Source organism: Phoca vitulina, unplaced genomic scaffold, assembly GCF_004348235.1.
Source record: "Phoca vitulina isolate PV1807 unplaced genomic scaffold, GSC_HSeal_1.0 scaffold5, whole genome shotgun sequence".
In the NCBI taxonomy this organism is placed as follows: domain Eukaryota; kingdom Metazoa; phylum Chordata; class Mammalia; order Carnivora; family Phocidae; genus Phoca; species Phoca vitulina.
The window spans coordinates 55,881,568-55,894,274 of NW_022589708.1; the positions used below are offsets into that span (position 1 = coordinate 55,881,568).

General features: G+C 41.8%; 1 protein-coding gene across 3 annotated transcripts in view; it reads right to left on the reverse strand.

Moving 5' to 3' along the window:
- Window positions 1-12,707, reverse strand: part of LCP1 (lymphocyte cytosolic protein 1) — an 84,274-nt gene that overhangs the window by 31,249 nt on the left and 40,318 nt on the right. For all 3 annotated transcript variants that reach the window (XM_032403005.1, XM_032403003.1, XM_032403004.1), the window contains exons 2-5: window positions 2,960-3,046; window positions 2,226-2,389; window positions 1,928-2,057; window positions 20-152 (exon numbers count right to left, since the gene is read on the reverse strand). In XM_032403005.1, the coding sequence (XP_032258896.1) occupies window positions 20-152; window positions 1,928-2,057; window positions 2,226-2,389; window positions 2,960-3,046 (514 nt within the window). The remainder of the gene's footprint in view (window positions 1-19; window positions 153-1,927; window positions 2,058-2,225; window positions 2,390-2,959; window positions 3,047-12,707) is intronic.

Here is a 12,707-nt window from a genome sequence, read left to right on the forward strand (position 1 = left end):
AGAAGGAAGTGTTATTTACCAAAGGACAATGCCATCCCCAACAGCACTGAAGAGATCATTTGTGTTTGGATTCATTGGAATAACATGTCGACAGTCCGGGTCATTCTCCAGGGCTTTGTTTATCCAGTTGACAAAGGCATACTTCTCTTCCTCTGCAAGTAAATGATAAAAATGACTTACTTGCAAAGTGAAAATCTGACATAAACAAAATTATACACATGGATCTCAGACTGTCATGCCCAGGGGTGACATTGAGATATTATCTGGTCCCTTATCCTATCATCTCACATTTTTTGACATTAAAAAAAAAAAACCCTCAGATGACTTCGGGAATAGGCACAGAATCTCTGTTCACTCCAAGTCATAAAATATATGGCAGGCAGATTTAGAAATTATATATATAATATGTATATATATAATATGTAACTATCATATATGACTATATATATAAATAATAAAGATACATTTTATTTATATTTAGATACAATTTAAATATGAATGTGATCTCATGCTTATAGGATAAAACTCAGGCTGTCTTTAGCCCAGCCAATTTATTTTTTATTTTTAAAGATTTTATTTATTTATTTGACAGAGAAGGAGAGAGAGAGCACACAAGCAGAGGCAGAGGGAAAGGGAGAAGCAGACTCCCCACCGAGCAGGAAGCCCGATGCGGGACTCGATCCCAGGACCCTGGGATCATGACCTGAGCCGAAGGCAGACGCTTAACAACTGAGCCACCCGGGCGCCCCAAGCCCAGCCAATTTAAATGTGAGATGATCACAGATAATCCCTGTAATAACTTTGAGCTTCTTTATACAATCATAATGAAATTGCTATGAAATAAAATCTTTTTGATATAATCTTTCTTTCCTATCAGTAAAGCTGCCAGAAGTTGATTTTGGAAGTTTTAATAAAACCTCAAGTTATGCCTTACAGCCCAGCACCGTGTTTCCCAAATTGTGTGTCACTGAAAACAATAGGGTCCCTCAGAAGAATCCTGAGTCACAAAAGTTTGAGAAGCACCGCAGCAGCACATCACTGTCTTGAAGATTCATCATACATATTTATATAATTTCTGTCTTTACTTTAAAAGTAAAAGGTTAGGGCACCTGGGTGGCTCAGTCGTTAAGCATCTGCCTTCGGCTCAAGTCATGATCCCAGGGTCCTGGGATCGAGCCCCGCATCGGGCTCCCTGCTCAGCGGGAAGCCTGCTTCTCCCTCTCCCACTCCCCCTGCTTGTGTTCCTGCTCTCGCTATGTCTCTCTCTGTCAAATAAATAAAAAATAAAATCTTTAAAAAAAAAAAAAAGTAAAAGGTTAAACAGTGTCTCCACAATCACAGACTGTACTTAATCATGAATTTACCTTTAAGATCAGTTAATGTTTTGAAGAACTCAGCTTGGGATTTGTTGGATTACCGTCCTGTTTGAACTTTTAGTTTCCGTTAAGGCTGTTGGATGCCAGCCTTCAGAAGAAATATACAACTTCCTTCCAAATCAGTGAAAACACAATTTTTTTTTTTTGACCAATCAGCAGGCATTGAGAATTATTACGAAGTTTAGAGGAGACAGAAGACTGAGTAGTTCATTTTATCCATAAGATTTAACAAAGGAGTTCTGGCAGCCTTGGTGTATTTTTTAAATGCTATTTAGATTATTTGGTATTGGACTCTACCTAGGATTAGGATTGCTCCTCCTACCTTATGTCCTTGGAACTGACCCACCAACCACCGGACAACGGGCAGTAGTCAATAAACTTGTGTTGGCTTATTTGTTTGTACCCCTTAGGTTTGAATACCAGGTTTAGACTCTGTAATGCCAGGAAGGCACAGATCCTTTCCATATGGCCCCCTTTCCCACTACCCTGCCAGTCTCCCCTCATGCCGGCCCCCACCCCACTTCCACCACGCACCCACTGGGACATCCTACCTGAATAGGAGTGCTGGGTGCCGACACTAGACTGCTCCGAAGTACCACCAATTGCACAGATCCCTTCCTTCTTGTTGATTGCCTTTCTAAAGGTCTTGGCAACCTCTGTGCTTTTTAGGCCATGAAAAACCTGTCAGAATGTAATGTACCTTTAGAAACCCAATCTGTGATCAAGAAAACCACAAAGGGAAGAATATGTAATGGTGAAGCAAGGAGGGTGGGAATGTATTTCTGGATATTTTTCAAATTAAAGCCCCAGGTTTCAAATGCATCTCCTTGTATTCTGCATCATACTCACCTTGATAAACTCATCAAAGCTGATCCTCCCATCCTGGTCTAGATCGCCTGTAGCCATCAGGTTTTCTGTGATTTCTCTCACTCTGTACCCAGGCAGAGGCAAGCAAGCAGCCTTGAACAAGTCATTCAACTCGTTGCAGCTGATGTACCCATTGCCGTCGGTATCTGCAAAGCAAGCAGCCACCTGAAGTCTCAGGGCAATTCGGGTAAAAGGATGAAGAGGTGAGGGAAGGTGAGTGTGCTGGAGAGGCAATCACTTAGGGGCTGTAGCCCGACCCCATGCAAGAGCCAGAGTCTCACGAGGGGCCTGTTTCTATGAGAGATGGACATTAGTGTCACTTCCAACATCCACGAGTCATCATGTCACAACAGAGGTTCTGGAAGCAGGAGCTGAAGAGACTTATAGGAGCAGATGGGAAAATAAATCACAAGCTTAGAGATATAAAGAAAAACTATGGAATTGTAGAAAAACAAAGGAAACCAAAGAAAACAGACAAGATAAAAATAGGAGAAAAGCTGTAGGTGTGAAAGTGTTCATTCCATGTTTTGATAGAGAAAGAAGTAATTTTCCTAAAGTGAACCTTTCAAAATTAAGTTCCCCCAGCTCCTCTGGCCAATACCACTGTATTCCTTTCACTTGTACCATTTTGCTTATAGTACCATTTCATCGAATCTGTCCTGAAGCTACTCAGTAAAGAGGAGAATTATGTGACTTGAGCTGCCTGGTCTACTCACCAACTTTGGCAAAAGCTTCTCTGAGCTCCATCATTTCTTCATCGGACACTGATCCTCTCGCCATTTTTATTGCTTTAGGCAGCAGATCTGCAGAAGGAAAAGAACAGAAGGAATGACTTCTGTGCATCTTAATTCTTAAAGTACCACATTAGGCAGCAGTCTCCATTTATTAAATGAAGAAATATCCCTCTGCATCCCTCATGATTTATAACTATCTTTCCAATATGTAAGAAATCGCCTTATGCTTAACCCTCCATGTGGTGGCCTCCAATTGGCTCTCACCACTTTCTCCTCTCCCTGTGTGTACAGACCGCTCCTCACATCAGGAGGTGGGGCTGATTTCTCTCCCCCTTGAATCTGGGCTGATCCTGCATCTGCTTTGACTACTGAGAAGGCAGTAGAAGCCATGTCTGGGACTGGAATCTTCTGGCGCCTTCCTTTTGGAATGCCCGTTCTTAGGATGTTCCCTCTTGGAAACCAAGTGCCATGCTGTGAGACGTCCAAGCCACATGAAGAAGCCGATGACTGGGCACTTTGGTTAACGGTCCCTGCTGGGCTCCCAGCTGACAGTCAGCATCGACTGCCATGCACTGCAGTAGGGCCACTGGAGATGTTCCTGCTGATTTGAGACCCTGGATGTCCACAGTCCCAGTCAAATCACACGGAGCAGAAAAATCACCCAGCTGTGCCCAGTCAACAGAATCAAGAGACACGATAAAATGATTGTTGCTTTAAATCACCAAGTCTTGGAGTGGTGTGTTACATGGTAATATACAACCATAACACTTAACTTTTCCATAAATGTCTTTTTTAGAGATGATGTCATGTCACATCACATCTGTTGGCCAAGCCAACAGATAACTTTTATAACTTCAAAGGGAGTTTTCAAAGTTCTCTAAATATTTAGAGAAGGAGGAAGGGAACCTGACCCTCTAATAATTCATATATGGGAATCTGAGGGACTTTTGAAGTGTTCTTTTTTCAGAAAGGCTCGTCTTGCTGAGAAACCTAAGGCTAGTGCTGGAGTTATTCATTCTCCTTTCCCTGAGCTTTATTGCTGCCCTCTAGTGGGTAGAAAGACAATGAAACAGAAAACATATTCTCCATGCCCCTAGCTAATTTCACACCAGAATATTTCAAATTGGAGTTCCACTAAAGCTTGCTGGATTTCCTGGTGGGGAAGGAATGAGTGAGTGGGGTGGGAGTGTGGATGATGGGGTATTTTTACATGGAATTATAATTTGAGCATTTTAGTGAAGTTATTGATTTTTTTAAAATATCTTATATTTGTTGCAGGATATCGTTTTAAATGAATTTCCTTTTCTGTACATTCACAGCATTCTCTAGTCTGTGCTTGTTCTCAGTGGCAACCAACAACCACAGAAAAACAACAGTTTTAACACTTCCACCCATAGGCCAAAAATGCCTTATGCTCAACTCTGCAAAGCCACATCTATTATCCCCCAACTGACTATTTTGTCATGTACGTAGAGCAGTGGCTTCAAACTTTTGTTTCCCTTCAAATCCTTTGTTACCAGAAGCTTTATGTAGAACATAAAAGCGAACAAATAAAAAGAACAACTCTGAGAGGCTTTGGTTGAAAAATCCCAAATGTCCCCCTGCCGCCACTAGCCCACTTCCTGTCACCTTATGTACCTGGAGGAACTCAAGGGAGCATGATTTGAAAGTCACAGAATTAGATATTGTTGCTATTTCAATTCCTCTACCAATATGTTTTATTATCCATAAAAACTTTATTATTTACCTTATGTATCTAAAAAGTTTCACTGGTTCTCTGAAGGAAGGTAAAACTGTGTAGAACTTAACCATACAAGCAAACATGAGTTACACAGCACAGTGACCCTCAGGACAGGCAATGGCTAGCTGACTTTCTTGCCATCTTCACTCCCTTTCCTTTTTTTGTCTGCCTTTCTCTGTCTCCTTCGTCCCTTTTTTCTTTTTTTCATCCTTTCCTTCCATCCATCCTTCCTTCCTCCCCAACCCCCACCAAGCCTTGTCCCCAAAACAATTTGAGCCAGGTTACAAAATTACATCCAAACCTAAGAATTAAACGAATAAAATCATACAATTGTTTTTTTGTTTTTTTAATATAACTTTTTAAAAAAGATTTTATTTATTTGAGAGAGTGAGAGAGACAGGGAAAGAGAGAAAGCACGAGCAGGGGGGAGGGGTAGAGGGAGAAGCAGGTTCCCCACTGAGCAGGGAGCTCCCAATGCCGGGCTCGATGCTGGGATCATGACCTGAGCCGAAGGCAGATGCTTAACTGACTGACCCATCCAGGTGCCCCCAAATCATGCAATTGTTAAGGAGAAATAAACATGGGCAAAATAAGATAATGGCAGGGAGGAGCTTTACGCCTCCAAATCCAGAGTTAAGACTGCACATTTTGCTAGAAGGAGGCTGAAAATCTAGCTCCAAGTTCTCTAGAAGCTAATGCAAAAAGGAAAATGTCATCAGTTACATAATTCACTCTATCTATAAACCAATTTTTTTAGGGCTACAGAACCGAGGTCTGATGGCAATCCCTTCACCCAGGCCTCAAGGAGAGGACACTTGTGGGATGCAGTAAACACAAGCTTTGTGTTTATTATAATGTCTCTCAATGAAATCTGATGGCATAAATATATGTATTCCCATTTTGTAGAACAGGAAACAGAAGCTCAGAGAAGTTAGGACACATATCTCAGATCACACAGCCAAGGAGAAGAGCAGCCAGGATTCCAATTCTCAAATCTTTTCTCTTCACTCACGCTATCTATTCAGGTTCAATGCCTTTACACTTGTGTTAGATATTCATTTTGTCCACTCATTCGCTCACTTAGCAATTATTCATTAGTCGTCTAATATGTATACTCCATGGGAGATTTAAAAAACTATAACAGAGAGCCTACCTAGGTGTTCTAGCTTAGGAAGATCATGCTTTCACGTGTTAGGAAAGCAAGTCTTCTGGGTTAAGAAATTAGTACATTAACTTTGTACCCTTTACTAGATCCTTGTGACTAATTTGGCCAGGCTCTCCCTTATGCCTTTACAAATATTCCCTATAGACATGAAGGGAAGGCTCTCCTCCATCCTACTTTAGCAAGATCTTTGATAAAATCTGGTCTAAAGCCACTTAACACTTCTTCATTCATGGATGTTCATGGGATTATGAGAGAAATTCATTCATTACAAATATTTTCTGAATGTCTACTATAAGCCAGGTACTGCCCCTCATTTCAGGCAAGGGACATCTACATTGACCTAGTTACCCTGAAAGCATGAAGCAATGTTAAAGGTAAGGAGAATGAATGGGATCTCTGAGCCTTCTGAGCCTAAACTTAGCCCTATCCTTTGACGTAGAGTTTTAGGTTGTAGAGCATGGTAAGAGACGGGTGAAAAACACAAGTAAAGGTAAAAAAGGAGATGACATTTTAAGGGTCAAGAGTGGGACCAAAGAAGAAACAAAAGAGTTATAATATTAGGTGAGAAAGAAAATCTAAAGATCATGGTACAATGAAAAAGTAGAGAAATGTTTTAGCATAGAAATTGCATGGCCCATTCAAATTAAAGACCTAGAAAGGGGGGTAAAAAAGCATTATTTTAAAACCATGTGATTTTTAAACCATGGCAAGTAGGTCAAGATGATAAACATGAGCATCTGGAGAACTGTATTTTTCTAAGAGATTTATAAATGGGGAAGATCAACTTGGAGAAGCCATATAGTCTGACAGTCGTCACATTTTAAAAATCCAAAATCCTTCAGTGGTTAAAAGCTAAAGGAAAATTTATTTGAAAGGGTGAATTGGATGGGGCGCCTGAGTGGCTCAGTTAGTTAAGCATCCAACTCTTGGTTTCACCTCAGGTCATGACCTCAGGGGTCGTGTGAGATGGAGCCCTGCATTGAGCCCCATGCAGTGGGCCTCCACGCTTAGTGGGGAGTCTGATTGACCTTCTTTCCCTCCCTCTGCCCTCCTTGCATCTTTAAATAGATTCACACATATATACAAACTTTAAAAAGGTGAATTGGAGAAGGAATAGTCAACAGCCCAAGTTACTGTGCTACTGTGTTGTTTTGGGGTGCAAGCATGAATATCTGGAGAGGGTCTCATTTACTATGAGAATGAGCAGTAAGTCCTGGAAACACAAGCCAACTTTTAGAGGCAGAAGGAACTTAAAGAAATAATTGATTACAACTCCTTCATTTTATAGATAAGAAAACTAAAGTTTTCATGAGATGAAACGCTTTGTCTATGTACATGTTCTCGAAGCAAGGCTGGAGTTTTAAATGTAGTTGCTGGTGAGCAGAGCAGGAAGAGGGTGGAGGTACCCTTAACAGGGCCATTAAGGTCCATAACTGAGAAGAGACCCTTTAACTAATTGAACCGAACACGCAAATGGCAGCATGTTCACAAAACAGAGAAGCGGGAAGAGGAGGGAATTAAAAACATGCAGATCAGAGTTTCTAAGAAGGGTATTGCTGGGGTTAGAATCAACTATTAGGTACTTTACACAGTCTATTAATGTGTTTTTCTGGAAAAAACATACCCACTTCATGCCCATTCGAAGGTACGGGTTATAGTAATGGTAGTCAGATTCATAAGGATAGTAAGTTAGGGTTTCAGTTTGCAAATTACTGGCACCACGTTGGTGGCAGTCTCTAGAGAGCTTGCTGCAGTAATGGGATGTGCTGAGCCGTTTGGAGCCTAAGAAGTGGCTGAGGAAGGCATGTTCCTTCCTGGTTCCACTCTACCGCTCCTGCATTAACTGCGGTCCCCTTTTGTTTTTCCCAGTTTTACTGAGAAATCATTGACATGGATCACTGTGTAAGTTTAAGGTGTACAGCATGATAGTTTGATTTACGTATGATCAGAAGAGGTTCGGCTAACATCCATCTTCTCCTACAGATACAATAAAAAGAGAAGAAAGAAGAATAAAGGGACTCTTTTTTCTTCTTGTGGTGACAACTCTTAGGATTTGCTCTCAGCAGTTCTCCTATATACCACACAGCGGTGCCAGCCATGTGCATGGCATCCCTAGGACCTGTTTATCTTATAATTGGAAGTTTGTACCTTTTGACCGCCTTCCTCCAATCTTCCCTCCCCCACCACCTACTTTTAGTAACCACAAGTCAGATTTCTTCTTTCGTAAGTTTAGCTCTAGTTGTTTTGTTTTTATTTTTATTTTTTTTTAGATTCCACATATAAGCAAGATCAGACAGTATTTGTCTTTCTGTCTGACTTATCTCACTTAGCATAATGCCTTCAAGGTCCATTCATGTTGTCGCAAATGGTAGGATTTCCTCCTTTTTTATGGCTGAATAATACTCCATTGTATATTCTTTATCCCTTATTAATGCCCTCCTAGAAACCATTTTAAGGTCTCTTGCAAGTCAGTGGTGAATTCTGGAACCCTGTTTCTGAATCACTGCCCAAATCATAAATCTAAGAAGACAGACTCAAACCATTCATCTAAGTCACATTTGGCTGCTAGTTTTCCTGCAAGCACTTAGATTTATTAAATCAATAGCTATAAAATCCTAAGACATTTGGCCAAAGAAAGTACTGGCTGTTCACTTTCATAAGATTATTTCTAAAGTCCTAAGAAAACAAAATAACCCCCCAAATTGCAAAAGCCACAAAACCTGCTCATTTCTTTTTTTTATTATGTTATGTTAATCACCATACATTACATCATTAGTTTTTGATGTAGTGTTCCATGATTCATTGTTTGCGTATAACACCCAGTGCTCCATTCAATATGTGCCCTCTTTAATACCCACCAAAGGGCTAACCCATCCCCCCAAACCTGAAACCCTCAGTTTGCTTCTCAGAGTCCATAGTCTCTCATGGTTCGTCTCCCCCTCCGGAAACCTGCTCATTTCTTTAGGTCAGTGAGTTTTGAGTCTCAGCGTAGAGGAGGCTGGTATTTTCCAGATCAGTAGTGAAAGAGAATTTCTGATAATGACTATTTAGATTAAAGGAACCTGACTCAACTTCCCTAAAGCTGGAATACAGAAACAAGGGTATAGGTAGGAGGTTACTATAGAACAGTGCTGTGGAATTTACAGAAGGAAATACATTCTCTAAAAATAAATGCAAAAATGTGAGCTGAATTTTCTCTGAGGAGTTTCCTGACTGATAATGAAAGGCTGCAGAAAAGGACGGGAAAAGGTGATCGGCCCAGAGTGAGATGCTCACGGGCTAGATTCCTTTCTGAGAGGGGGTAGCGGTGGGCTGGTCAGTATTTTGGTTTGCTATATTGATGCCCAGTTATATAACTGCCAGGATCAGGGAGGCATCTGTAACCTGGCATCACATTGCCTAGGGACTCTTTTGAATGTGTCCTACTTTTCCTGCAACTTGACACACTGGGTAAAGTAAAACTGGAAACTCAGGACCCAGATTCCTAGCTCTACCTCAATAATTTCAATACGTAGGCAGGAGAAAACTATACAACTTCCAAACATTCAGTTAATAATCCAAAACAACATGTAATCGAGAACATCATTAATACTGCAATCTTTAGTGCTAGACTACGCTGCCTGAAGTAGAGGAACATAAAATACATAGGAGTCCGAAGCAAAATACCCCTAGGTTTTTAAGAAGCCATCATGATAAACTTCTATGAGACAAGGAAGAAGCTTTGCTTCAGGTAATTCAGTCCCCTTCATGTTACAAAGTAGCCCACTGCAGGGGATCTAACCACCACCAGTAATTTACTGTATCTTCTTGGGATACCATTCCTCTGTGGAACAGATATTCCAAAGTTTTACATAAAGGATGATTCTGAAAATGTTTTCTAAAAATGACTTTGTTTTTAAGAAGCCAAATAATGATAAATAGCCTCAAATACAGATGCCCATTTAAAGGAGCTCTTACGAGTTCTTTTGTCAAGTCAAAATCTCCTTTGGATCGTCTTTTTTCTCCCTGCAGATACACTGATTTGCCCAAGGGCTGCTCCAGAGCACAGAACTCGTATCTCTGTGGCCTTGGGGATAAAGGTACAGAAGGAGTGAGGTGGGGGCACGGACTCAGTGGCTCTCTTCTCTAGCTATCTCGGGCCCTGTAAACCCTCACGGGAAGCCAGCAGGTGAGATTACTCTAAACCTAGTGAACATGTTGTTCTGGGAGCCTCTGTGGTCTGATCACGGTTGAGGGGCTTTGGAAGCTGTATAAAGCATAGCACATAGAGCTCGGCTCAGTCACCAACCACGGAGTGCCCATCTCCCCGCCTCCCCTCCCCCAGCGCACCCCGATGCCACCTGTTTTCTACCGAGTTGCTCAGAGCCATTACGGATGTGACACAGAGCAAACCTCTTGCAAGCCGAGGGGATACTCCAGGCTTGGGGTTGTGGAGGCCCTCGATGCCTTGTCATCTCTCTCCTTTCCTAGGGTATAGACAATGATGCTCCTGGTGTTAACGTCTTGAAAATCTGCAGCTACCCTTCATTCTACATTCTACCACAAGGACTTTAAGATCCAGACGCTTCCCTACTGAAACTTCAGGGTATCCTTGGATCGTTTCAAAAAGCTGAATATTATTACGGACTAGCAGATTATCTACTATTCAATTATCTCAATATCAGACACCATCCGTTCATTCACTGTTTGTTTAATCATTCATTCTTTCTCATCCTCTATGAGTATATGTGCAAAGCACTGCTCTGGTAGCTGGACTATGAGCATGGGGGTCACAAAGCCTCGGGCTTCAGGAAGCCCACAGTTAAATGTCAGGTTTCAAATGTGATGCAGAAATTATAGCTCACTTATTGCAAGATGGTTAATAAACACAAAAAGTTTTGAAGATGGAAAATGAATAAGTGAAACGGGGCTGTGAGGGGAAAAAAAAAAAGACTAGCTAAGAGTAAGAAATTAACATAGAAACTTAACAAAAAATAAAAATAGCAAACATCTGAATCAGCCATGCAAAAAGGTATCCAGATAATTTATACTCTTGTACACCTCCAAGGAAACCATAACCGAAATAACCAGCAGGGAGTGGGACAAAGTGCCCAGTATGGGGGCCTGGGAGACCTAGGGTACTACCTGTCTGTGGAATATCGGGCTCCGATTTGCCTCCTTGGGCCTTTTGTTTCATCTATAAATTATGAGATGAAATCCCTTCCATGTTAAAAGTTCCCAAAGTCTGGGGCGCCTGGGTGGCTCAGTCGGTTAAGCAGCTGCCTTAGGCTGGGGTCATGGTCCCGGGGTGCTGGGATCGAGCCCCACGTCAGGGTCCCTGCTCAGTGGGAGCCTGCTTCTCCCTCTCTCTCTGCCGCTCCCCCTCTCTATCTCTCTCTCTGTCAAATAAATAAATAAAATCTTTTAAAAAAATAAAAAGTTCAAAAAATCTATTCACTAGCTGGTAAGTGCACAAGTTAGAGCCCAGAGAAGGTGTATTTCAAATGGGCCCAGAAATAGGGGGAGGGGTCATCAGGAGCTGTGGCAGACACCCTGATGGGCCTTCTCTGGGAGGCGCCGCCTCTGAAAAGGACCCAGCATCTCCCAGCCCCTCCTGGCTCCTGCTCTTACCTCAGCAGCAGGTAAATCTCTGTCCTCGTGCATTCTGCTCACTGACCAAAGCGGATGCCCACTACTTGGCTGCTCAGCACAGAGCAGGGAAGTTACCAAAGCAGCACGTGGGGACCTGCTTTCTGAGATGTCACTGTGAACAGCTTAAGACCTGCTGATCCAGTTCACTCCCAGTTTCTAGGCAAAATTGTATGCTAACTGTCCCAGAAAGAGAGCCATCTACTATTTTCTTAAAAATATCCAAATAAGGAAACCCTATAACCTCTCTGGTGGCTCATATCCCTACCTGTAACCTAAATCTTTTCTGATACGATTAAAGCTTTCTCTCTCTTGGGCTATTCTCAGAGGGAATTACAGAAGCTGCTCAATTCATAAAAATTCTGTCACATGCCTTAGTGATCACCACCAAGCCTTTTAAAAAAAAATTCTTTTAACCTGTTTTTGGGGGGCTTATCTTCAAACCTTTAACAGTTTTCTTTGCTATATTCTGCCAACTTCCTTAAATGATGACATAAGAAGAACAGAGTCATAGAATGTAGAGGTGAAGGGACCATAGAGATTATCTGGCCACTCTCTTCCTGCCACAGAGGAGTGAAATGACACCCCAGTTAAAGGATGCTGTCACCAGGCTCGCTGGGACTGGAGTCCAGGCCTCCTTATTTTTCCTCCTTGTAAGTTTTCAAACTTAAGAGGTAATGCTGTCCTTTAAGGAAGGCCTGCTCAATATACAGTAAGAGTAATTCCTCCCATGATTTCAAATATTTAATAAATATAATTTCCTGTGTTTCCTGTACATGAAGAAGAACTTAATCTAGGTATTGAGAAGGCATTGTCAGGCTACAAAGGTCCTAGGTCCTCGGCTACAAACAACAGGTGCCGAATCCTATATACAGGTACTATTGACACCTTCTAGGTTATAATGACCAAGGCTAGGCAAACAAATTCTTCTGGGTGTTTTTTCTTGACTTTGCATTGAGGCCCTCTGATTTTCCCTCGCAACCAAAATAGCAAACCACATTAAAACAACTCACCCTGAGGCACAATGTTCAAAAGATAAAATGCCAAAATCACAAATACTAAAATGACACCTTCAGACTTCTAAAAACAATCTGCATGGCTTCAGACATTCTGTTCTGGCTGTTGGGTGGGGATCAGTGAGCTCTTCCACCTCTGAGCTCTGGTCCTGACCTGGGCACGTGGCTTCTGCGTCCACA